General features: G+C 42.9%; 1 protein-coding gene across 1 annotated transcript; it reads left to right on the forward strand.

Moving 5' to 3' along the window:
- Positions 1-11,001: 11,001 nt before the first annotated feature.
- b4galnt1a (beta-1,4-N-acetyl-galactosaminyl transferase 1a) lies at positions 11,002-24,583 on the forward strand (the record flags this gene model as incomplete). Its single annotated transcript, XM_080732687.1, has 10 exons — positions 11,002-11,239; positions 13,555-13,743; positions 15,219-15,325; positions 19,715-19,752; positions 20,043-20,223; positions 22,133-22,225; positions 22,371-22,558; positions 22,678-22,818; positions 23,475-23,712; positions 24,372-24,583. The coding sequence occupies exons 1-10, from the start codon at positions 11,019-11,021 to the stop codon at positions 24,581-24,583; spliced, it is 1,608 nt and encodes a 535-aa protein (XP_080588813.1). The 5' UTR covers positions 11,002-11,018.
- Between the last annotated feature and the right edge of the window lie 2,710 nt (positions 24,584-27,293).

Below are 27,293 nucleotides of genomic sequence, written 5' to 3' on the forward strand. Positions count from 1 at the left end.
AAAGGTCAAGGATGTTCACGATCACAACACCAGAGGCAGCTCCACTAATCATCATCAACGTAGATTTAACACTAAACAAGGCTCTATCTCGTTCTCCTGCTATATACCATCAACATGTGGAACGCCCTTCCTCAAGCCTTAAAGGAGAGCAAATCCCTAGCCTCCTTCAAAATTGGTATGAAAAGTCACCTTCAGGCGGCTGCTACCCGTGACTTGTAAATAGACTAAGCCCCCATTCTCCCCCACCCCTTTTTTCTGCCTTTGTATTTGATGTTATGCTTTTGAAACTGATATTATCCTAGATAAAGTAGCCTACTATGTTCTATCCGTCTGTCTTTCAATGTTATATGAGATACTTAAAGAGGTGGTGCCATGATTCCCCCCCCCCCCCCCCCCCTCTAAAACATGATTATCAGGTATTATGATTATACTAGGAGGAAGATTTTTTCCAAAAAAGTATACAGAAAGAGTTAAAATTGGGTTTTTATGTGGCCACACCCCCAGTTCATTAAGTATGCATGGATGGCATGGTGGGTGGTGACCCAGCTGATATAGCCACACCCCACAGTGTTGGGTGAATGGCAATTGGGGAGGAGTTGATACTGTGACACACTTAGTATCTGTGTTTTTTAACTGACACTTTTCACCACAAGGTGGCAGCCTCCAAGAGAAAACAAACACATACTAAGAGAATACATCATTTCTCAAAAAAAAACACATCAGGGGGTCTAATGAAATACTTTCAACCTCCTAGACACATGAAAAACAGAAAAAGTACAAAACTATGGCACCACCTCTTTAAAGTGTGGTTCCTGTGGAAATAAGCCTCGGCTTTCTAGGATCTCCTTTTAGTTGACCTTGTACCAGTGATTTGTACTGTAATGAAACTGTACTTTTTTCTATTGCAAACTTCTAATAAATTCTTCTTCAATCTTCTTCAAATAGAAAGTGCATGGACTTCACTCAAACACTTGTAAACAACACTGTAGTAATAACTGCCAACATTAAAGCCGATTTCATCTATATATTTCTGCAGGTCAACATAGGCTCAAAGGGTGACCCACTAGGACAAGTGGCAGACGTCCTATGCTGCCACATGCCTCACCTTGTAGGGGCGGAGTATCTAATCTACATGATGCCTCATGGTTGCTAAATGCAGAAGAGGAGCCGAAGCCGAAGGCATGGTACAGTGCGGTACATGGGGTTGGTCCTTGTGAACGTGGAGGTGACTATGATGTGTGTGCCAGTGATGGAACTAAGACCAGTATACCCCAGAGGTCCAAACATCCGGATGTTGTGGTGGGGTGCGTTTTATTGTTCCGACACACATTACTCCGATGTTGCGTTCGTCCGACTCTCCCCATTACTAACCCTATCCCTATCCTTGAAGTAATTAGTGTGGTTGCCCAAAGGGCAACACACTGTAGTTTTGGGGAAACTTTCTTTTCACAGGATAAACTTTTCACTAAATAAACTTTTCCGCTGCCATTGGAAATTGATGGAAAGTGCAATTGGAATTCAATGGGGGAGTGGAACTCAATGGGGTGGACCGATCGAGGATTGGACTGGATTGGTCTGGCTTCACATGACAGTTAGCTTGCTGCAGAATATAGTCACGGCAACCACACTTGCAATTTCCAATTGCATATTTCTAGTTAGAAAAAACAAAGGGGACATCTGAGGACGGGCAAGGGAACTGAATAAGAGCATCTACTAAATGACTACATTGTAATTGTGGATAAGTGTACTGGAGGTCACAAATGAGCCACACTCTTCACCTCTCTGATACTCTTCCTTATCACACTAAACATGCTAGGCATCCTACCATACACATTCACCCCTACCACGCAACTGTCCCTAAATATGGGCCTGGCTGTTCGACTTACAGCCAATCTAACGACTGGCCACCTCCTCATCCAATTAATTGTACAGTAACACCCCAAATTACATTTTAGGCTAGATGATAGGCAACCCACAGTAATACAAATACAGCAATCCAGAATCTAGTGTCTGAATTCAAATGAATTCCCTTATGATTTGCCTGGCGTTGCCAGCCTCTATCACACACTTCGTTTTGGGAAGAGAGTCTGGGATTTCAGGAAGAGCTTCTTTCTGGGGTTTGCCCCAAACCATGTGCCCCAAGCCTACAGAAACCACGTGCCCCAAGCATACAACCCTGATTGGCCAACCCTTGAAGCTGGTTGAGGAAATAGAATCTCAATCGATCTGTGCCAGACTGTACTACAACACCACTACCGCCAGGGGGTGTTCGGTCTGGTTTATTAACCAGCCAACCTTATGATATGACCTAAACCATATAGGAAAGCCCTAATGATCATAGAATAGTTATGGTGCACTTGGCGCTGTAAGATCTTGTTTATTCCTTTTTCCGAAACACGTGGCCTATGGCAAGATCAGCAGTGGCTTACTCTGTCTGTTGATGTTAAAACTTGGAAGCGTATGAGTGGTGGCGCTCGGGTGGAGCAGTTGTAAAGTCCTTGCCCACCACCACCACAGATCCGTCGTGGTGCATCTGGCTTTTTCGGGTCTATGTGAACACAATTGGCCCGTGTGTTCAGTGGAGGGAAGCCGGGTGGGGAGGGTGATATAGGTAATTTGCATGTACTGCATACTATACGGGCTGGGGCGGCACCTGTCAGCAGGGAGTGTTGGGCGGGAGGAGTAGGACGAAAGGCTCTATATCAGAGGTGCCCAAAAGGTGGATTGTGAAGGCTGTGCAGGTAGACCACATGACATGCCCCTGAAAAATATATAATTAAAATATAAAAGAATATATATTTATAAAAAAAAAATATCACATAACGCCTTGATAGATTGACATCCATCCGATAAAAAAAATGTCATTTCGCCCTAGAAATGTATTTTATTCTTTGCAACGGTGGAGTCTGTTGTCCTCTATGGCAGTGAATGCTGGACCCTGAAGCCAACCCTGCAGAAGTCTCTAGATGGGTGCTACACTAGAATGTTGCGTGCAGTACTTAACATCAGCAAGAGTGCACATGTTACCAACAAGAGCCTGTATGAGGGAATACCAAGGTTGAGCGAGAAAATTGCTGCCAGAAGAATGAGACTAGCAGGACACTGCCAAAGACATCAGGAGCTTCCTGCCAGCAAATTGGTGCTGTGGGAACCAACACATGGGCACCGGTCACGAGGACGTCCCACAATAATACGTGGATGTACTCAAGAAAGATGTAGGAGCACAAAGCACCAACGAGCTGGCCAGATGTATGGAGAACTGGGATGACTGGAAGCGACGATGGAAGGCTCGTCTGAGGACGACCTAGAGAGTAGCGAAACGGTATTTGTTATTTTTACAACAGACGAGAGGGTGCGCAGGCTTTCCTGCGGGCGCACCGGATGGTTACTGACATAGCGTTAAAGAGAACTCCTTCTAACTCTATGGACCAGAGCTACGTGGTGAGCCTATCTCTGGTCCTGTGGGAGCCCCACAGTGTCAGTTTGCTTGCCACAAGTTCTGGGTGCCAGACGCAGTGCCCTTGTAACGCCCGGGATTCAAACCCCCGGTCTACCGGCATCATCTTAACCACTAGTTTGATGCTACCTCAATTTATATGTTGATGAATTGAATACCATACAAGGACCTCCAACGTAAACAAGACCGCAAGGGCTTTTTTGGTGTTTTGACTGTACTTGTGCTGTACTTTTTAGCTGGGTGAAAGCCACCCAGCTCTAGAGATCAGTCATAAGTGACGCCAACAGTAGTCGCTTGGAAATGAACACACCACTCCTAGGCTCAGTTCATGTGTTTGTTTCTATTGGATGGTGCACTCAGGCTGCAAAGGACTTGAAAACAAGCGATTTCGCTCTTTTAGTCCCCCACAGTTGCTCTTTGCCCCCACCTCATAATTCTCCTTTTGCATAAAGTAGTGCAATGCAAGATAGAGGGCGCCAGATCCCTTTGAGTCACACCCTACCACTACTTCCTTTTCATCCACAGAGCATTGATTCTAGTCATTTTCTCCATTAGATTTCTTTTCACTTTTTTCACCTTTTATTTCTTGGGATGGTAAAAAGATGAGGCAGACAAATAAGCACTTTAATCTAATGGAGAAAACAACTAGAATCAATGCTCTGTGGATGTACAGGAAGTAGTGGTAGGGTGTGACTCAAAGGGATCTGGCGCCCTCTATCTTGCATTGCACTACTTTGTGCAAAAGGAGAATGGTTTATTCAAATGCAGGCGCTGGAGCGGGTGAGAGAGAGACGGAGAGGGAGAGGGAGAGAGAAACGTAGAGGGAAAGAGAGAGATATTTTCATTTTTCAGCGTGTTACTTTACACCATGGAAAATAGCTCTTCGCTCGTGCAACCTTCGACTGTGTGTGTGCGTGCGTGCGCATGTGTAAGAGAGTGAGTTAATGCCTCGGTAGCCTCGGAAACCCAGGCATTTTATTTCGGCGATAGGAATAATGCCTCGGAGACCGAGAGAGCAGTATACAGTAGCGTATAGGGTGACCAGACTTCCCGGTTTGGCTGGGACTGTCCCATTTTCAAGCTGCGTGTACCGGTGTCCCGACAAATATCTCTAAAGCACTAATATCGATTCTTGACCCATGGGTGGGTCGCGATTATAGCATAGTAAATTGATTGATTGAATAATTTATTAGACAGAAATGCAAAACAGTCAAGTACATTGATTGATTGATTGATTGATTGATTGATTGATTGATTGATTGAAGAATTTATTAGAAGTTTGCAATAGGAAAAAGTACAGTTTCATGACACTGGTTTCAAATCACTGGTACAAGGTCAACTAAAAGGAGATCCTAGTAAGCTTTTCTGATTATTTACACAGGAACCACTTTATGTATCTCATATAACATTGAAAGACAAACGGATAGAACACCGTACTTTGCATAGGATAACATCAATTATAAAATAACAAAATTAAGGATAAAAGAAAAATAAAAATAAACAGGAGAAGAGATAGTTACAGTGGAAAGGGGGAGGTGAGTATGGGCTTAGTCTATTTACAAGTTTCGAGTAGCAGCCGCCTGTATAGGTGACTTTTCACCTACAGGAGACTCGGGAGATGAAAACCGTGATGATGACAACAGTCATCATCACTAAATACCATTTTAAAAGACAAATGAAGCTATGGTTACATGTTTGAGCAGGGCCAGTTTAAGAATGCAATGGGCCAGGGGCTACTCAGGGCGGCCATTGATGAATGGGTAGAGATTGAGATCAAAAGGTCACCCGTACAACCACATTCTCGCCACATGTCCCTGAGCAAGCCATAACCCTCTTTTGCATTTAACGGCCAGACTCTAACGGCTCCCTGGACACTGTATCCCTCAGCCCCATGTTCCCTCAGCCCTATGTTCCCTCATCCTTATATTCCTTCAGCCCTATGTTCCCTCAGCCCTATGTTCCCTCATCCCAAAATAGGACCCTATGTTCCCTCAGCCCTATGTTCCCTCAGACCAAAAATAGACCCTATGTCCCCTCAGCCGGGACTTATGGGCAGTCCCCCATGGCATTGGTCCGACGTCTCATTGTTCTGACGCCCCATTCGTCCGATGCGGGTGAATGCTAACCTGCCGACACTGTTGAATGCTAACCTGGTGAATGCTGACCTGCCGACACTGTTGAATGCTAACCTGGTGAATACTAACCTGGTGAATGCTGACCTGCCGACGCTGGTGAATGCTAACCCGGTGAATGCTGACCTGCCGACACTGGTGAATGCTAACCTTTTGAATGCTGGCGAATGCTAACCTGGTGAATGCTGACCTGCCGATGCTGGTGAATCTAACCTGGAGAATGTTAACCTGGTGAATGATAACCCTAACCTCAGTAAAACTATGCCTAAACCTAACCCTGCAGGACTAATGAGATGTCAGACTTATGGGCAGTCCCCTAATAGGCCCTATGTTCCCTCATCCCACACATTTTTCTTTACACCTGTGTTGATGGTAACCACAACATCAAATTATACGTGCACTGTTGAAAGAACATGTTCTGGGGGTACTTAAGCCCGGATCAGAGTCTACGGTGGAGAGCTATCCACCGCAAATTTGAGGTGGAAAGCTTTCCACCTCGATCAAGTCAGAAAATAAGTGCAGGCCATCATAGTCACGGCCCACGGTGAAGTCCTTTACCCCGTCTAGACCGGTTCAGGTTTACCAATCAGTGAACGGGGTGTAGAGCCTGTCTGTCTGATAGTAAAAACAGAGAGATATGTTGGGACTCGCGGTGGAAAGCTCTCCACCGCGAGGAATGATGTAACATTGTAGTTTCATGACTCAAAAAGACTCGAAAAGACTACACCGCAGTGGATAGCCTTCCACCGCGGACCCGACTATGATCCGGGCTTAGAACTGATTAAAATAACTTTGTATTTAACACAAAAAGTAGGCTAATAGCGACCATCAGGTCGCAGTTACTATCAAAACCTCCACCCGCTGTCTGTTAGTCCGCCAGTCAGTCAGTCAGTCAGTCAGTCAGTCAGTCAGTCAGTCTGCCTGTCCGTCACACGTCACGTCACACTTTTGCTCTACTCATATCTCCGCCATTGTTGTCCCTATCCATGCCAAACCTTGTACACACACTCCTTGGCTGCCAAACCACAACCAGGACCCCCTGCCGCCGCCGCCAAAAAGTGCAAAAATGGGACGTCGGAACAATGAGACGTCGGACCATGGCACCATGGCACCGTCTATTTTGGGCTGAGGGAACATAGGGCTGAGGGAACATAGGGTCTATTTTGGGGCTGAGGGAACATTGGGTTGAGGGAACATAGGGTTTATTTTGGAATTGAGGGAACATAGGGCTGGGGGAAATATAGGGTTGAGGGAACATAGGGTCTAATAAATTGTTAGGGATTGAGGGAACATATAGGGCTGAGGGAACACAGGGCTGAGGGAACATAGGGCTGAGGGAACATAGGGCTGAGGGAGCTTGAGCATGACCCCGTTAGGGGTCGGGTCAGGGTTAAATGCAAAAGACAAATTTCATAGAGCAAAAATACAGTGACAAATACCCCTAACTTACCTAATCAGCTATCACAGCTCACTCTATCTGTGTTAGCTAAGATAGATAGACAATGGACTAACAATACAATACACAAGATAATAATATGTGTATTGTTAGCCCAGTCTTGTCAAACATGAATTTCACTGTCTTTTATCTGTATAAAACATTGATTCTTGGTTCTTGACTTGATTCTTGATAAGAATAAGGCATTGATGATATTTGGCTACACATAATCTGAATGTACAGTAGAAAGAAAATACCAGTTTGTTTGGTTAGGTGTCATGTGTTTGTAATTTGTATCATGCATCTAGGCTACCTTGAGCGTCGACCACGCCCACAACACGCCCCCGCACTTTCTGATATGGCGTGGAAAACATTTTTGTGATTTGGAGCTGCGTGCCTAAAATGTTATTTCGTCTAACTGCAACTTTTGCTCAAATGTGCAAAATTATCGCGCGCCAGATGGGGGTAGCAGCTACAGATGCGTTGTGAAATGCAACATGTTGTGTGGGCTAATCCAAGTCGGCCTCAACGGCCTAAAACAAATTAGGTCTACTCCTGGCATCTGTGATGTACAGGATAAGTCAGACTCTTACTTTACTTTCAATTTGACTCTCAAACGCTCATCCACCCCACGGCCCGGGCATTAGCCTAACATAGACAGCTTTAAACGGTTTGATTTGTTTGCTGGTTGGACTTGAAGACTTTGTTTGCATCTCTGAATGTAGGCTGCCTACAATAGCCTATCTGTGCCTTTTTATCGCAGTTAAAACTCCACCACCAACGGAAAGGTTAAATGACGCACGGAGATACTTTTACGCATCAACAGTAAGTAGCCAGACTCTTTCTAAATTCGGTTGATGATGATTCATGACCATGTGTGACAAGTGACAATTTCATTATCTAGAACAGTGATGAGGAACAACGCTTTATAGCGTCGGTTTAGCATGGAAAAGGAATGATTATTGGAAAGGGTTCATATCATATTGGCCTACTAGCAATTCAGTCCAACTAATTTCTATAACACATAAGAAAGAGTCTACCCTGTTAATTTAGGCTACTAAAGCAGATTAAGTGTGTACGGCGTCTCTTATATAACAAGTAATGTTTTATCCAGCAAATGCTATGTGTGCACAATTTTCTAGTGTTATTCAGGACCAGTAGCATTCAAATGATCACTTTTCTTGGAGAAAGCAATTGTTCCTAACTACATTTATAGTAGAATAGCTATTAATTAATTCTATTGTGCCGTTTCTGATACATTGATTATAGCCTCCATTATCAAGACAACTTCCTGCATTAGATGAAGACGCACGTAGTCATTCGGTGCCATTTGTGTATCCGTGACATAATACAGCATATCGTGTAAAATAAGCAAAAATACTAATTCCAAAAGGCTTATCTTAGACTGTTAAAGGTTTTCCACCAAAGAAAAAAATTAAACCAAGTTTGAAGTGAGCGGTGGTGCGTGTGTGTTAACAGTTCATTTCAGACACACACACACACACACACACACACACACACACACACACACACACACACACACACACACACACACACAAACCTCACACACACCTCACACACACACACACACACACACACACACACACACACACGCACACACACACACACACACACCTAGGAGTGGTGTGACCAACGCTCAAAAGACTATACTGTAGGCCTACTCGGAGTGAATTAAATATAAAATAATCACTTTGGTTTGAGTAGAAGTAAGCTAAAATGCCATTTCCCATGTTTACTCAGCTTCGGTTACAAATATAAGTAATACAATTCAAACATAATAAAAAAATGACATGTAGGTCTATAAATTCTAATGTTTCTCACCAAATGTCCTGAATTGTGATTGTGAATAATGTATTTTTTTATGTTTCAAATCTTGAAATTAATGTGTCCCTCAGTTGACTGTCCCCCCTGTAACGCTGATGCAAAATCCACCTGACCCTTGAATATTCATCTAGGCACATGACTCCAGAAAGTAGCACATATTTTTGATAGGAAACCATATACCATAAGAAGTATAAGTATCACTGTTTTATGTTCATTTGTATGAATGTTTTAGGTTGCATTCTGTTGTGGTAAAGCATAACATGTCCACCCTGTTACGCTTAACTAGAGGAAATTGATACATTTTCACAGTTCTGAAATGAATGGTTGATAAATAAAAAAATCTTACGCAGTGTTCCATATGTGTACAAGTTTCTAGGCTGAAATGGCACCGAATAGTAGGATGACCCACATAGAGATATTTCATCGATGCTGGCGTTTTCACTCTACCAATGTCTTAGGGTATTAATGGAATTCAGAGCTGGACTGTCACCATCGGAGCTCTACGGGCTCTGAACATGCATCAAATGCAAACTATAAGGTGTCAATGTCTTATCAGGAGGGGGACACAAAATGACATACATTAGCCTCCAGCCTTGTAAATGAATGGGTGGAGGGGGTTCAGCAAGAGAGAGACATTAAAGAAATTATGATGTTGTAGTGACTGTCTTGGGGCATAATTCTCCTTTTAGAGACCATAAAGGGTCATTCCCACCAGGTTTAAGAGAGTGGGTGGGGTTTTAGACGGTTTGCATTCACTATAGCTCTGCTCGTCTTCGATATATTTATGGTATAGTTTTTTTGTTTTGTTATCGCTGTAATAAGTCACTGTTTACAGACGTTATCGCTGTATCTCCCCCCCAAAAGTTGTTTCGAATGATATATTGTTATTGCACCCAGCCCTAGACCGCACCAATGCAACTTCTTGCAACAAAACCGTTTTAAGGCCACCAACACCTTGCAACAGCCATTGGGGATAATGGTTTCAAGTCGTTGCATGCAACAGTTTTCTTGCAAGGAGTTGCGACTAGTTGTTCTGGTGAGGGACTGGCTTTAAGGGAAGTTCCACCAAGCACTATAACGATAACTGTTGTCATAGTTCTGGTGAACTCTGTCATCCACTTAAGCCTAACAGACAATAAGAAACTTTAGTTTTCCTTTCTAGTTCACTGGTGAATTGTTCATCCTTACTGTTACTGTAGGGGAAATATAATAATGGTCATTTATATTATTTATGGAGATGTACAGACCTTAACCACAGAACTCCAAACACTGCTTGGGGAAGTGTCCAAAGAAGGCTGTCATAACTCAACAGAATTGATAAAATAAATGTTTGCCTTGAAGGCCAGGTTTCCTTATGCAGAAAAGATACATGTTAGAATTTTTGCTGGTATCATTTTTGAGATATTCTACACACCACCACTGTTCTGCTGCTATGTTCTACTATTAAGTACTGCAGGTCTACACCTGCAGTGTAGACCTGCCCTCTGTAGGGCAAACTATTGTACTGCTGCTAAATTCAGCTAATTCATAACACAATAGATGATTACGATGGCACAAATTAGAGCACATCCAGCACTAAAGAATAAGAACCTTTTTTCCCGATTTGAAGCCAAAAGATTGGGGGTGCAAGGCTCAGCAAAACTATAACTTAAAATATCTCAAAAATGATACCAGCACAAATTCTAAAATGTACGGCACAATTCAGCACAAATCTAGCACTAAAGAATGACACAATTTTTATATAGGTTTTCATCATATGGGGTGCCAACTTCAGAGGTTTTGCCAGACTCTGATCGAAAGGTGGAGGCTGGGGTGGAGGCGGCGGCTAAGCAGCAGCAAATCCGAGGCTTCGGATCGAAGACGAGCAGAAATATAGTGAATGCAAGCCGTCTTTAAAGGAGCCTCTCTTATGAGCGAGAGCTCTGATTGGATTATGGCAGTGTGATGTAATGATCAGCAGATCTGTGAATGAGGAATTGGAAAAGGATCTGACTGACAGCTGATTACAGCTGAGGCGGGCGAGACTCGCGTGTCCTGCATAAACTAATGCTATGCTTCACTGGAACCGATGCTGTTTGTTTGTTTGTTTTTTGCAGATCCATGTAAGATGCGGCCCTGTTGTTACACTAATTTGCATCTGTTTTCAAAGATGCGAACCACCCTAAGAAAGTTGCTTGGAATCAGTTTGGTCAGCGGCGTGCTGATGCTATTCCTCTTCCACTGGTGGATCCCTGGAGACGACTCCACAGTGGACATTGCGAGAGGGACGAGACATGGGGGCACCATTGAGAAGCATCTGGAGAAGACCTATAGAGACTTTCTCAGCAGCTATCCTGATATTTCCTACCACATAAAGGACAACGTGGCAAGGTATGTCTTGATTATTACGTTTTTATGGTGTGTGTGAGTGTGACGTGCCAGTGTTGATTTCGTCGACTAAAACTATGACGAAAAATTTCCTTCGGCTACCTTTTTTCACTGATGAAAACTATGTAAAAAGCTAAGCTATGATGACTAAAGGAGAACACACACCGGCTGCGGACAGGCAGACATTTTTCAACGCAACGCCTGGAAATAGAACAGTGAATCGGAGCAGCGGAAAGGTGTGAACGCCCCCTCAAGAGTCAAGACTGTTTGGAAAATAGCAAATCTACAAGCTCACAACATTGTGACGCGTTGTGAGCTTTTATTTATTTTCTTATTTCTCTGCAAGATCTGACAACAAGTGGGGGCGGCTGGAGTAAAACTACAAACCTGTAGTCACCTGCAAATGTATCACAATTTTACTTGAAATGCTAAAATATCTAAAAACACAGATTGAACACAAAAAAAGGACACAGGATTGCCTTGATTGTGTCCCAAAAAACTATAAAATAAGAAATAGCCCGTTAAAACATAATTGACAGTTTTGTCTACAAAGAAGAAGAAATAAAAACTAGACTAAAATGTGGAAGGAATTGTGGAGAAGAGATCCAGTAGAATTAAAACCGAACCTCTGTTCGAAGTGGAGCTGTGTGTGTGTGTGTGTGTGTGTGTGTGTGTGTGTGTGTGTGTGTGTGTGTGTGTGTGTGTGTGTGTGTGTGTGTGTGTGTGTGTGTGTGTGTGTGTGTGTGTGTGTGTGTGTGTGTGTGTGTGTGTGTGTGTGTGTGTATTGCAGTTGAAAACAGCGCCCCTCCCTTAACATGTGTGGTCATAAAAGGTACTACACATTCTTGAGGCTACATACAGACCCACCCACCCACCCACCCACAAACATACCTACACACACGGCCACGTATAGGGTAGCTTGTGTTCCACACAGCTCCAAAAAGACCCTAAGAAGCGCAACCGGAAGATGCGTGCCCTCCTTGGTCCCCAGACTCCCCACACTTCCGCACCCCCACCTTTGCGCACAGGTTCACCGGGAAATACGCGGTCGCGTGGGTGTGTGTGGGTGTGTGTGTGTGTGTGTGTGGGGGGGGGAGTTGTGGTTGTGTGTAACCAGACATCGAACTGTCGCCTCAATGAGCCAGATGAGGCACAGGAAAGAGGCCCCTTGGGTCTCTCGTCTGCTTGACTTGGTGTCCCTAGCGAACGTTCCATCTACAGTTCACCCCAATACCTTATTTGAATTCTTCACATAATAGGCCTATGTAAACTGTTTAATCCACGTGACCACCACAGGGATATCATGTCTTAATGCCACATCATGTACTGTAAATATTCTTGCCTAAAATAAACCAGAATCCTTTCTGGGTTCAGTCCTTTCCCGACGCTTCGTTCTTCCTTTCTGCTGCTGTGAAGACTTCACTCTAGGTTTTTGAGCGGTGGTCACACCGTCTCCATAGCGTGGCCGTGTGTGTAGGTATGTTTGTTTGTTAGTTAGTTTGTTTGTATGTGGGTGGGTGGGTCTGTATGTAGCCTCAAGCCTGTGTAGTACCTTTTCTGACCACACATGTTAAGGGAGGGGCGCTGTTGTCCAGGCCCCACACACACACACACACACACACACACACACACACACACACGGGGGGGGGGGGGGGGGGGGGGGGAGAACCACCGCTCAGTTCACACGGGTGTGATTTTATAAAACTTCTCTCATCCACATCATCCTGACAGACTCAGAGGCAGATAGCAATCATTCACTACAACGTATGACTCCATGTTTCGTGGCTGAAGGTTTCAGCCGATCGTTAGATACGCCATTCACTTTCATTGTCAAATTATTGATAAATATTTGATGGTGCTTCTTTCTATAGAGCAGCCAGTGTTTCCCAAACAGTGGGTTGGGATCCATTTGTGTGTTGTGGACACATTTCTATTGGTCACAAGTAAATATCCTTTTATTGTTAATTTCCTACATTTTGTTATTATCAATATTTAAAAGCTTTTCCCTAAAATAAATCACAATATTATGTGAATTAAAGAAAATCCATAAATTAAATCAATGAATTAGAAAAACAACAACGTAAGAAGTAGTGAAAATAGCAGATCTACAAGCTCACCACAGCGACATGTGGTGAGCTTGTAGATCTGCCATTTTCACTAGTCTGTGTCCCGAGCTCTTTTGGGGCTCTAGCTAAAAAGTTTGGGATAAACTGCTATAGAGCAGTAAACACGTCTTATTCAGTCATAATATGAGGAAGTGTTTGTCTCAATATCTTGCACCGTGCTCCACCTTGACTTGTTTTTTTGTTTTCTTTCAGTCACTTGGCACAGAATATGTGCGTATGTGAGGCAGACAAGGAGACCATTCGTGATCGTCTACCATACTCCCACCTACTCTTTCCGCGTGTATGGGCAAACAACCTCCAGCTCGCATTCTTAGGCAACAATGAAGACCCAGAGGGGGTGAAAAGTCGCAGATCTCAGGAGTACAATGGCTTCAGAAGGAGGTAAAATACAGGAGTTGATGAAATACTAATGTCATTTATTTACAGCACTTTTCAGTGTACATAATGCGGTACATAAAGAATAAGTGAATAAAGTATAGTCGGTTAATCGAGTCAGTTAAAGGCTGAGACAGGAAACGGGGGGAGTTAGTCGGGGAGTAACATGCAGTAAAGGTCCGCCTCAAACCGCATCAGAGCCTATTATGTCAGGGGTGGGCAACTTTGATGATGGAGAGGGCCACTATATTTTCACCTTCACTCCAGAGGGCCACATTGCATATTGCTATGTCCTACTTTGTCATTCTAGTATTTCATACAAAAGAAGCAAAAATAGTAGATCTACAAGCTCAAAACGAATCGCAGCTTGGGCTTGTAGATCGGCTACTGCGATGCGTTTTGAGCTTGTAGATCGGCTCTTTTTGCTTCTTTATTTTTGAATTGGAATCCTGAAATGTAACATTTTGATTTAATTTCAAACGCATTTAGTTATATACTCATGTTAACTTTATGAACCTAAATACAAATACATTGGACATAAAAAAAAACATTTTAATACTACTATACTAGTCATTAAGCTACTAATATAGGCTGACAGAATTAAAGCAGGTCATGTTTGGAACTGTAACAGCTGAAATCAATAATATATCATCAGTATTCCGGTATTAACCAGCGGGCCGCATTAAGTGAAGGTGGGGGCCGCATGTGGCCCCCGGGCCGCCTGTTGCCCATGTATGCTATATGTGGTACGGCGCGTCTAGACACTCAGCAACGGTGCTCCCAAGGCTAAATTCCAAATATCAAAATAAAAGACAAACTTTAAGACAACAGAAAGTAGTTCAATAAATTGGCTCTAAACATAAAAGAAATAAAATAAAAATAACAGAATCATGAATTAAAAGTGTATTTAAAAAGACAGAGGTGAAGAGCTCTCTAGGGAGGTCACAAAATGTTACATAGATATTATTTCCTGGCTCCAGCCCTTAGACCCGCCCACTCTCTGAGCGGACTGGTTCTCTTGGTCTGGTGTTGTATTATGACGCTAAAGTTTCTCTGGTCTAGGCTGTACCAAGCCAATGAGAGTCAGAGCCTCGGAGGAGGGGGTGGGTCTAACGAGTCAGCAAATCAGCAGAAACAGAAAATCAACAGAAACAGTGGAGGGAGGGGGCGCTCAGCCAGAGCTCTTAATTGCTCCCTTTGAACTTCAAAGGGGGTTGTGCACACCTCGTTAGTGATCTCTAATCAATGAAAGCATCAAAGACAACAACCTGTTTGATGCCTGTCATAGAGGGGACCAAAGCCTACTCAATCATGATTGGTCAATAGGAACAGAAACCAGAACACTTACAGTAAAAAAAAAAAAGAAAAAAGATTACTGGTAAATTTGCATATTTTATGTATTAGTTGCTGTGTGCAGTAAGATGTTTATTTCCTAGCGATGTGGTAATAAATGTTCTGTCCATGTGGATTTGTGTTCATAGAACATACACTCCATCAGACATGCTTATTGTTGCTGAGGCCAACAGTCCTCTTCAGTACCCCACCCAGGGGGTGGAGGTACGCCCCCTCAAAACAATCATTATTCCAGGTAAGTGTACATAGAAAATAATGTACTTAATTGTTGACATAAAATATAAACACAAGTCTAAATGTGAAAGTAAAACAAACAAACATGTGAAGTCATAACGTTAATATCACAATCTAAACATCATCAGTGGTTGAAGATGTACTAGTAAATACATTTTTATTGTTAACTCGACTGCATCAGCGGTAGTCTTAATCTTTGATCAGTTATAGGTAGATAGATACAGTAGATAGGCGGATAGATAGACCTTTTGTTGATCTCGCGGGGGAGAGTCAGTCACCAGAAGCAGCACAGTGGTCAAGGCACATGGTAAGAGAAGTGCTGTAAGATAGCAATACAAAAAAACTAGGAGTCAGAGGAAGAATGACATCATCACTCTAGCCTACGGTACGCAGAACAAAAAAACACACAGTGTCATTACAGTATCTCACCAAATGCAAAGGCAAAAACATAAGCAAACAGAACACTAATAGTATAGACTGATCAACAGAGCGCTGCCCTTTAGGTGGCGTAATCATAAGTGCGTCATCATGCTCGTGTTGCGGTGTGGAAACGGCTTGCTTTACCTGCTATTTTACTAACTAAATGCTCTGGCAGATACAAAGAGTCACTGACGTGCATCAGGTTAGTTGGAAGTGTCAAATAGTCTATTATATTAGGCGTTGTGTAATAGGATGCTGCAGATGTTCGATCAGTTTGTAAGGCTAGTGTCCTCTTCTTTTGAATTGCCATTTGGGGTGGGGGGCACCTCCGTTTGCATTTCAGTGTGGAGGATGTTGGCCCTCATTACGTGGTGCAGATCAAATTTTTGGCGTACGCCGAAATTTAGGCAAGTCTCAGCATTTATTATCGCATCGTGACGTTGGCGTAGGGTAGGATCAGCTCTCGGGTCAAGTTCTGAGGTGGTGTAGGATTCAGCTTACACCACTTTGTTCCATTGTAGACATGCGGGGCAGCATTGTCTAACTATCTGACACGCAATGGACACATGTATCCACTCGAAAAGGTATACTGTATCTAACACAATAATAAATAATCCCTGTGAAAATATAACATTTTATAAAATCACCTATTTGCAATGTTACAAGTTAGGTGCTTAATGATTCACCCATTAAAACAAGTGCTTTAACAGTTATTCAGATAAGATTGCCGATCTGGCTCAGAACTATTATACAAGATAATTTTCGGGTGGCAGGACTGCGGCACTGCTGATTAAATCTTGTCATGGACCGTGGGGTATCTCAATTCATACAGTAGCACTAGCAGTAGCTACTATACTGTAGTCCATGATAAAACCCGACGCTCCACCTGTGCCCCCAGTGCACCATCTTCACCCTGTGGATTTATTTTTGCCACCCCCTCATACAAAATAATAGCAGATATACAGCACAAGCTTGCAGCATGGCACTCAACACCAGCCAGCCTTCATCCACTGCATTCAGATGACTACCTTAGTTGGGGAAGTATGATTGCTTGTAACCAAATGAACGTTGCACTGTCTGCGCGCAGCGCACGTCGCTATGGTTTAAATTAATATTCAAACGTATTCATGGCAGTGACGTGTGTGTGTGTGTGTGTGTGTGTGTGTGTGTGTGTGTGTGTGTGTGTGTGTGTGTGTGTGTGTGTGTGTGTGTGTGTGTGTGTGTGTGTGTGTGTGTGTGTGTGTGTGTGTGTGTGTGTGTGTGTGTGTGTGTGTGTGTGTGTGTGTGTGTGTGTGTGTGTGTGTGTGTGTGTGTGGTCAGACACGGAGATGAAAGGGGCTCTCCTTACGTTGCTATGTCATATTCTGTTTGTTCTGGTCGCAAATTTGGGGAGTTTGAGTGGTGGTAAAACAAACAATGCAATATTAGTTTAAGGAGCCCCAATAAACCATTTTAAAGTAGCACAATTAAATTTCAAAATGAAAAATTGTAAGTGAAACTTTTCTTCAAAATATTTTTTTTGCTACTTCAGAATTCACACAAATGGATACACATGTGATCAAGATGTATCAGTCCAATTGGCTATGACAAATTATCTGGGTCTTGGTCGGCAACCCGGCCTGGCGGAGATCTGCTCTCAGAGGAGCACAATTTTGTAGTTTGTTCTGCATCCTCCTGTTTATACGTCATATTTGTCCTTGTGCGTCTCATAGTGTTTTTTGACGTTGTAACTCTTGGCATATATAAGACAAGTAGACTATTTGCCCCTGAACTCAGTTTGAATCAGAAGCAGCGTCTCTTCTTCTCAGTCCTCAGTTTTCAGGTGAATGGTGATAAGCTACTTTGCCTAACCAACCCCTGTATTACTTTGCCTAACCGACCACTGTATTCATGCTGTGAATGACGACCTAAGTGTCATTCATTCATGGGGAACATACTGAACTAATATGCCGGCTATTGTTCTCTAGCAGCCATAGACTTTACACTGGTATAGGCGTTGAGAGAGAGAGAGAGAGAGAGCTGGACCAAGCGGTCTGCAACGAGCTGCGAGGGGGGGGGGGGGGGGGGGGGGTTGGGGAGGGGAACACCAACATGCAGTAAGCGGTAGTTTCATTTTATTTTTCAGAAAATCATGTTTGGGGCTGCAGTGGACCTTTCTGGGCCACATGTGGCCCAGAAAATGTGAGTTTGACACCCGATAGTAACTAGAGGGAGAGTGCAGGTTTTCCTCATTAGATAAAGATCTCAGTGAAAATCTCACTGAGATAAAATGTTCTTCCCTTTTTCAGGTATTCATATGAGGCAACAGCTTTCTCTTTCTTCCCCTTTTTTGTGGGAAGTACATTTTTGGTATGATTTGGTGTGATTTTCATGTTTGCATAATCTATTCATTGCATTCATACTTCATTATACCTTTTCTATAAAACGAAAAAGAACAGATTCTTCCTGATTGAGATATATTGAAAAAACTCAAGCTCTATTGGGATTAATGAGTGAAGAGAGAAGATAAAAAAAAGAAAAGGGAATTACTTCTCACTTGGCAGGCGCACACATTGCATCACTTTTCAAAGTCGTTGTAAATCAGGAAGTCTTGAGTGAGGAGACGTTGTGGTTTCAACTGACAGGAACTTTCACCAGAGCGCATCTCTGACAAGTCTGTCGGGTTATGAAAACATGCGAAAGAGCGCATGACACCGAAGATTACACAATACTGGGTCTGAAAGCTCTAACTAACTGTCTGTCTGTCCAATCCATGTGTTTGTGGAAAATGGCACACACAGATTCCAACTAGTGTTATATAAAATTACACCATAAAATGTATGGAATTACGTTCTAAACATTACTGAACAAATCAGGAACAGCAGAATGGGGTTTAAAGTGGTAGTCCCAAGATTTCTGTTGTAATCACCAAATGTTTAATTTGTTTATTTTTATTTTATTTATTTTTTAATATATCACTGTTATTTGTGTTATGATTACAGCTCTTTTATCCAAGTGAATTATATAATTTGTCCCTGAAGGGGACTGAAGCGTGCAGAGTAAACTCTCTTCTATTGGCTTTCCTTATGTTGCTATGTCGTAATCCGGTTGTTTGTTCTGGTCATAAAATCGGGGTCCGCTCAATATGCTGACGGGCCGCTGTTCCAACTAGCGTCGGCAGGTTAGTTACTCATCACGGTTACTGAGGTTAAGTTTAGGGTTAGAGTTAGGGTTAGTTTTAGTGTCGGAATACCGGCCCGTCGGCACACTGATGCGAACCCCATAAAATCGGGGCTTTTCGAGAATATTTAGGGGTGTGTTATTTTAATTCAGCTGGCAACGCTGGGATCAAATGTAGTACACCAGGGTTGGCTATTTAGGACGCTTTTGTAAATGCCACTTGAACGTTGTCCTACGCAAATATTTGGGTGCCATGTCATAGTTCCGACCTCCCATTATTCCGACCCGACCACCTAAACCTAACTTTAACCCTAACCCTAACCTCAGTAAACCTAACGCTGGTGAATGCTAACCTGCCGACGCTGGTGAATGCTAACCTGGTATGTACATATGATCAGCCCCCAATATTTGGGGACAAAAATACACTGCTTTTTACACTCCATTGATAAATGAGGACCCATTATGCATGCACATACCCTCTATAGATTCCCTGTAATTAATATTTAGTCATACGCTCTTGTTAATACTTTTCATTTGTTTCAGTACTTATAAAACCCCCACACACTCTTAAACTCTATCATTATTACTTTCAAACCGTGCCCAATGTGCAAGCTCACAAAGAGCCACCTTGCAAGCTTGTAGATTGGCTATTTTTGTAGGGCATTCATCTACAAAAAAATAACATAAAACGTTGACATTTTGACATACAAGGTTTCTGACCGACAGCCACAATATCTGGGTTGATCTTTCCGTTGGGAACCCTCTAATAATAAATGTTTTTTTTTTGCTGTCTATGTTATATCTTATCTAGGTTTGGGTCTTAAGGAAAATCCAAGATCTAGACACATGGTAAGTTCTCCATCCAGCCCTGTATTCTTTGGTGTACTTTGTGTTAGCCATGCTATTCATTTGAAAAGTTTAACCCATTCAATCCAGGAAAGCGTCTCTGTAATTTTAGATTTCAGCCATATTTCATTGTCCCTGGAACAAAAATATTTTGAGATGTGGATCCGCGGCCAAATACATAACCGTTTGGGCGTCTTTGACGTGAAAAAGTTTCAGCACCACTGATATAGCAGTATGCGTTTTTCAGGAAACTGTTAGGTTTTAGAAGACATTTTCTCTTATTCTGTAAACAGGTGAACTTGACCGGAGCACTGGGAGTATTTGATGTGGCTGCCACAGTGGATGAAGTCACTGTCATCGGGGCCGGAGAGAAGGGCATGGTAATATCAAGTCCCCTTCTCGCCAGTCTGAACAGGCAGCTGCAGTTTGTCACCTACACGAACACCCTGTTCCACCCTAGGACAGCAGACACAGGTATGTGTAAGACCAGCCCTTTACCATTCTGAAATGAAATTAAAATGTTGTTAAAATGGTGAAAAGAGACATATCGTCGCTGTCGGCCAGAAACCTCTTATCTTATCTTATGAACGAAAGCGTGAACGACACATTTCAAGGATTTAAACAAATTGCTCAGGAGTCTTGCTAATGATTCGATTCTTATGAACGAATCACTCATGAACGACACATCATTATACTATAGCGTCACACAAAAGCATCAATAGTAGAAGATCCGAACGAAAGCGTTAACTACACATTTAAAGGATTTGAACGAATCGCTCAGGAGTCTTGCTAATGATTCGATTCTTATGAACGAATCACTCATGAACGACACATCATTATACTATAGCGTCACACAAAAGCATCAATTCATGAGTACCGGGAGCTCCGCCCCCACCTCTCCGCCGAGACCTCCGACCAGAATCACAGCCGCACCATTCACTTGAATGGATATACAGCGGATTTTACACATTAAATATTAATTCCGTTTTGGACCCAGAGCTTCGAAATCTCGTCCAATCCGTCAACAAAGGCCTGGATATGCATTGGAAAAATATGTAGACCTTTAAACTTTTAAAACAATACGACAAAGGAATATATAAGGACGCAACAGCAGAATGAGGAAATCGCCTGTCTGCTGGACCTATACAGAGCCGTTTTCACTTTTCACTGATTTGTTTAGAGGCTATTACTCTCCATTACACAAACAACCAACCAGAATAAACTGCTTCAAATGTAGGCTACATGTTTCTTATCATGCCGATTGCTTATAAATATTATCTATAACATTTGATATCTCTGGCGTGGCGTGAAATGTTCGCGATTCCTGTTTAGCTGCCGAGCCGCAGAGGGAGAGGCAAGGGTGTCGCACCAAATTCTGGGCCCTGGGTACAAGCATTCGCTGTGGGCCCACATGAATGTTCTTCATCGTGGGATTTCAAAAATAGCAAATCTACAAGCTCGCAGCGCGGCACTCAGTGCCAAGCTATGAGCTTGTATATCTGCTATTTTTCAATCGATAAAGTCTAAAATAATTAAGGCCCTTCCACCGTGGGCCCTGGTAAGTCAGTCCCACTTTTCCCCCCCTTGTGACGCCCCTACCCACAGCCTGCAGTCGAAAGCAGAGTTGAAATACAACACTTCGCGTCGCTACCCCTGTTCATTCAGACATTCACAGACGTACATTACATATCAGTTGCTATTTAACATAACAAATAAGGTGTTTGTAGTCATGGGTTATTGTCGTTTAGGCCAATACAGTCCATTTATATTTAAATTGGTTTGAACGGCTTTCTGTGGTCCAGCAACCATGGACATGTTCCTTATTCCTCTGCTGCGACCTTATATATTCCTATGTCGTATTGTTTTAAAAGTTTAAAGGTCTAAATATTTTTTCCAATGCAGTTCCACGCCTTGTTGATGGATTGGAAGAGATTTCGAAGCTCTGGGTCCAAAACGGAATTAATATTTAATGTGTAAAATGTGTGTACAATCCGCCGTATTTCCCATTGAAGTGAATGAAGCCAGTAGCGGCGCGCTGTGATAATGTCGGGCGTAGCTTTTGGAGGGGGCGGAGCCGGTATAGGTCCATTGTAGAAGATCCACAAGCTCGAAACATTTTTGGACACATGAGTTTTGGACATAGTGTATGAGGACGATATACAAAATGACTGAGTGAACATTTTGGGGGAAAGGACTGGGTAAAAAGGAGGAACAGCCTTCATTTATTAAAAGTCAACTGCGAGGTCAAAACATGTCGGAAGTTCCCTTTTAATAAATCGAGGATTGTTCCTCCTTTTTACTTCTGAGTGCCCGGATTTTCTTTCTCGCAATAATAATGTACATTTGCAAATATACTGTATTTATTTCATGCTCTATTTTGTAGTTCAATTTGCAACCGACAGACACCATTCAGTTTTCACCATTAAAGTCAGACACAGTATCATCCCAAAGCTTTACAACTCTGGATCCAGTGGAGGTATGTGCCTTTTCATATCATATTTAAATGTTGGTATACACATGTTCATTTCACACAAGGTATAGTGTGAAACATTTGAGGTTTTGGGTTCTGTTTAATTTCCGTTGAGGAGGTTCATGGGTTCTGTTTAATTTCCCTGTTACAGCGTACAACATCAGTGCCCTGGTCAGCATTGCCACCAAAACCTTCCTACGCTATGACAAACTGAAAGAACTCATTGACAGCATACGAGAGTACTACCCAACTGTCACCATAGTGGTTGCAGATGACAACGAACACCCCCGCCCTGTCACCGGGCCTCATATTGAACATTACATCATGCCATTTGGAAAGGTACAGGAACCTGTTCTGCACTATTAGTTTTGGAACAAGTCACAATTTGAATGTACACTTGTGTATTTGCATGCATGTTTGTGTGTATTTCTCAAACCTCATCCTTCCACATACTGTAGGGCTGGTTTGCAGGGAGGAATCTGGCTGTGTCACAGGTGAGCACCAAGTATGTGCTCTGGGTGGACGATGACTTCTTCTTTACTGCCAGCACCAAGCTGGAGAAGATGGTGGACATTCTGGAGAAGACCACCCTAGACCTTGTAAGGAGTACTGTTAAGTCCTCAACTATACTTCAGCGCATTTTCCCTTTCACATTTTTTTGTAAAAAAAAAAAAAAACCTTGTCAAAAGGGCGTCAACATTTTAAAAGTTTCTTTAGTCATAATGAGTCAGCACACAAATCCAACAGCTTAGCAAAACATGCAAAACTCAAAAGATTTGTCAGACTTCCCTATCCTTCAAATTGGGAGGATCCTGAGCCGTTCCAATGCCAGCATGGAGATCTAATACCCAATTTGGTCCTCCTCCCAGTTGGACAAGCCCTGGTCATAGGATTGAGCTCCTGGAAAATGTCTAGGCCAATGAGCAGTGCAAACAGTGGCATGATGGCACAATGCTTTCTATTTCAATGGCTCTGGGTGTCCTACTGGCCAAAATATGGAGCAAGAATTAAGCTCATTAATGTTAACTGAACAATAATTGAGAATACCAAAGGAAGGACGTTTATAGGCCAGACGTTTCCTAATTGTAGTATAAGAATAGGCAATGTTAGAAAGTTGAAAAGTTAGAAAATTATACAGAACTGTAGAAGATATAGCATATCTTTCTACGTGTGTCAACAGTGTTTCTATTGCAGTGCCTGTGTTTGAGTGTGTCTATTCTGCTTCTACAAGACTAATATGTGTTTGTGGTGCCAGGTCGCCGGTGGCGTGAGGGAGGTGACGGGTTATACAGCCACATACCGCCACACCATCTCCGTGGACGAGGGGGGAGAGGAAGGTGACTGCGTGCACGTCAGGCAAGGCTACCATCACACCATCGAGGGCTTCCCCAACTGTGTGGTGGCTGACGCAGTCATCAACTTCTTCATGGGGAGGACGGACAAGGTGCGGCAGGCGGGCTTTGACCCCCGCATGGCCCGCCGCGGACATTTAGGTGAGTCATATGCAGTAAACCAGTGGTGTAACTAAGTACATTTACTTAAGTAATGTACTTGGGTACAATTTTGAGGTGTTTGTACTTTACTTGAGTATTTTCATTTTCCAATTATTTTACTTCTACTCCACTACATCTCGGATCCAAATATTGTACTTTCACTCCACTACATATACACTACAGATATACAAGCTCACAGCGCGGCACCGAGTGCCGCGCTGTGAGCTTGTATATCTGCTAGTTTTTTTAAATCATGAAAAAGGTCTTTGAATGTTTTTTGAAAAACCTATGTTTCTATGTCAGTGGTGCTCAAACCTTTTCATGTGAAGGACCCCCAAAATGATATGTATTTGGCCACGGACCCCCATCTCAAAATATTTAGTTCCAGGGACTCCCAGAAGAGAAATTTGAGTTACAACTTAAAAAATACTTTATACTAGATTTGCACACATTTTCACAACTTTTCAAAAATATCAGATCTACAAGTTCGCAGCACGGCAATCGGTGCCGTGCTGTGAACTTGCATATCTGCTATTTTTCAATAGCTAAAGTATTAAATAATTAAGGCCCCTCCGCCTTGGGCCCTAGTAACTCAGTCCCACTTCCCCCCCCCCTTGCGCCCCTGTTGGTCCGTACTAATTATGCCTCTATCCCTGCAGAGTTCTTCATCGATGCCTTGGGCTTGCTCCACATTGGCTCCTGCAGTGATGTCGTCGTAAGCCATGCATCAAAGATCCAACTTCCCTGGACTAAAACAGACGATGACAAGGCTTATAAGAAATTCCGCTACTCCTTCACCTCCAACGATCAGAAAGTCAGTGATGAAGTGTTCTACTTCAAGAATAGATTCAAGTGCATGTCGGCTAATTGAAACCAGCCCCCCCCCCCCCCCACCTCAGCTCAAATGTTTTGTTGTACTGTATTGTTTGTTTATGAATGAGCAATCCAGCCTTTAGAGAGGGTATTGTACTGTAATTTTGAAGTTAGCCAGTAGACAAGGATGTTTAGAGGACCATGTCTACTGTATGTTGACAGGCCATGTTTGTGTTTCATGGCAAGAAGGCCTATATATGTTAAAGACATCTATCCTCCTATCTATTTCAAAACCTTTATCTTCCACGATATTTACTCTAAGAGTAAGCGGGTAAATGGTATGGCTAAATGACTTTGAAGCTTGAAAGCTTTTGAATTCTTGCATGAAACAAAAAAGTAGGAGGCTAATAAGAAGTCTCGCTTCAGATCGGTTCCACCATGGATGGTCACTGAGGGACATTTATTTTCCAGTAGGGCTTCAGAGCTATTGAATGTGTATATTTGGACTTGAACTTGTCTCCCAATTTGGTTGTTATGCCTGTTCTCTGATTTCCCCACACACTTGTAAAGCTGGTAAACCTCTCACTGATGCCCTCTACTGGTTGATATGCTGACTTATGTGAGTCCACATAACTCATCTGATACACATTGGGATCGCCTGCTGCTTCTTCTCACCTGTCGGTGAGGAGCTGCACCGCACCGGGAGGATGCTCTGTAGCACGTTGTAGAGAGGACTTCCTGTTCCTCAAAGTTACACACACCTTTGCTGACACAGACCCTTTTTTTTAAAGATTTTTTTGGGGCTTTTTTTAAGGCCTTTATTTGATAGGATAGTAGACTGACAGGAAATGGGGAGAGAGATGGGGAATGACATGTGGTAAAGGTCGTCCGGATCGGGAATCGAACCGGCGACGCCAGCAGGCATCGTAGCCTAGTATGTGGTATGCGCTTGACCACCAGGCCAGCGGGCGCCCGCTGACACGGACCCTTGACCAACCTGTAGGTGTTGCTATTGGGGGGCGACAAGGAACGCCCTCCCCGTCCAGGAAATACTGCTGGTCAGTGGTGATGTGATGTGTGTGTGAATCAAATGAAGGGTCAGTTGATTCTAGCAGTAAGAAACAGATGGCCTGTCGGGGAACAAAGTGTGTGACACAGCTCATTTCTCAGATTGCTCTAGTTTAGTGAAAGGCAGCTACAGATCTTTATATTCACGTGGAGTGAGAAGTAAGTGTGGAGTCATCAAGGAAGGGAAAAATATAAAAAAAAGTTTTATCAGCTTACAGACTTACCGTTTGAAAAATGGAAGCTCTGGACAAAGAACTTTGAACCATATGGACTTTGTTTTCAATGTGTTGAGGACCATTGTTCTTCATAAAGGCAACCATGCTAATTATGCATTTTATTAAAGGTTTACGTAACCTTGTGTACCTTTGTTGAAATTATCATTTCTAATCTATACAGGGGTTATGTCGACCACCTTCCACTTAGATCCAGAATCCACAGGATTGTTTGACAGTCTAAAAGTTTATTTTATTTATTTGTATGAAGGAATTTTTCCTTTCCTTTTTTCCTGAAGAGACGGAGAGCGTGCATGTATAGGGATACTTGACTTCGATTTCCCCAGCTGTATCAGGGGACATCTCTGAAATGTCCTGAGCCTGAGGGGACTTCATGTATGCTTCACTGTATTAAAATAACTGAAAGCTCACATCAGACAACTTGTAAGTGTCAAGCCTCTTCCTTCTTCCTCCTTCCACTGGTGAACCTCACCTAAAGGACAACTACTGGGCCAGTACCATCAAACTCAAGGAAAGCGACTAATAAAAACAACATGATCGCGTCCCTGTGTTTGGTACAAGATACTGAAGGGGAAGTGCTGCAGCAGGGTCTTGGTAAGGAAAGTGCTGACTGGCCACTGGATCGCTGTAAACTGTCCTCAGTTGCTGCTTGCTTGCAGTCCACACAGACTCCACAGCCAGTGTGTGCTGGACACTCTTTGGATTGCAGACAGTTTACACTGAGGACGTTAGTGTGTACATTGACAGTTTGGACCATAGAGTTTAAGCATACAGTATAGTAGAAATTGTTATGTATGCTTTCTCAAATTCTGTTTCAGACTTTGCTTTCCAGGACGATCTCCCTTCCAAGAGGAATGAGTAAACTTAAGAAAACCAGGGGCCTATTGTCCGCGAGAGACCCGAGTGCTGTGAAGAAAACTTAAGTAAAAGCAGATGTGTTTTGCAATATGTGCATGTGTAATTGGCTGAGTGGGAAGTGGGTTGTTCAGAACCCAAAATCCAAAAATCTTTTTCTGCATGTTTTTCTGAATCCCTTTTATCGGAGTCTCCTTTATGTGCATATATGGAGATCCCTGATGTCATCAATAGGCCCCCCGAGTACTACAGTATGATAATGGATACTTCACTAAATCCAGTGACAACAGTCCAATGGGTACACACACAGGTAGGCCTATTGCATAATCGGAGGGGCATGCATTCCCAACAGGCATCGCATCGTTCCCAACGGGAATTGGCCTAGTAGTACTACAGACGCAGTGTTTCACAATCATCCAATTGGGGCCGTGGACAATGTTTTTCACTTTAATTTCCAAAAGATTTTCAGAAAGTAAAAATAAATCAGAGTATTATTTTCATAGTGAAAATGTCCAATCTAAAACATTGTGAGCTTTTAGATTGGCCAAGTGTGTTCTCAGAAGACCAGATATCTCTTATGGTTCTTGAGATGAGATGCGTTTGGGAACCCCT

Source organism: Nannobrachium achirus (genome assembly GCF_963921795.1).
Source record: "Nannobrachium achirus genome assembly, chromosome: 9".
Classification (NCBI taxonomy): domain Eukaryota; kingdom Metazoa; phylum Chordata; class Actinopteri; order Myctophiformes; family Myctophidae; genus Nannobrachium; species Nannobrachium achirus.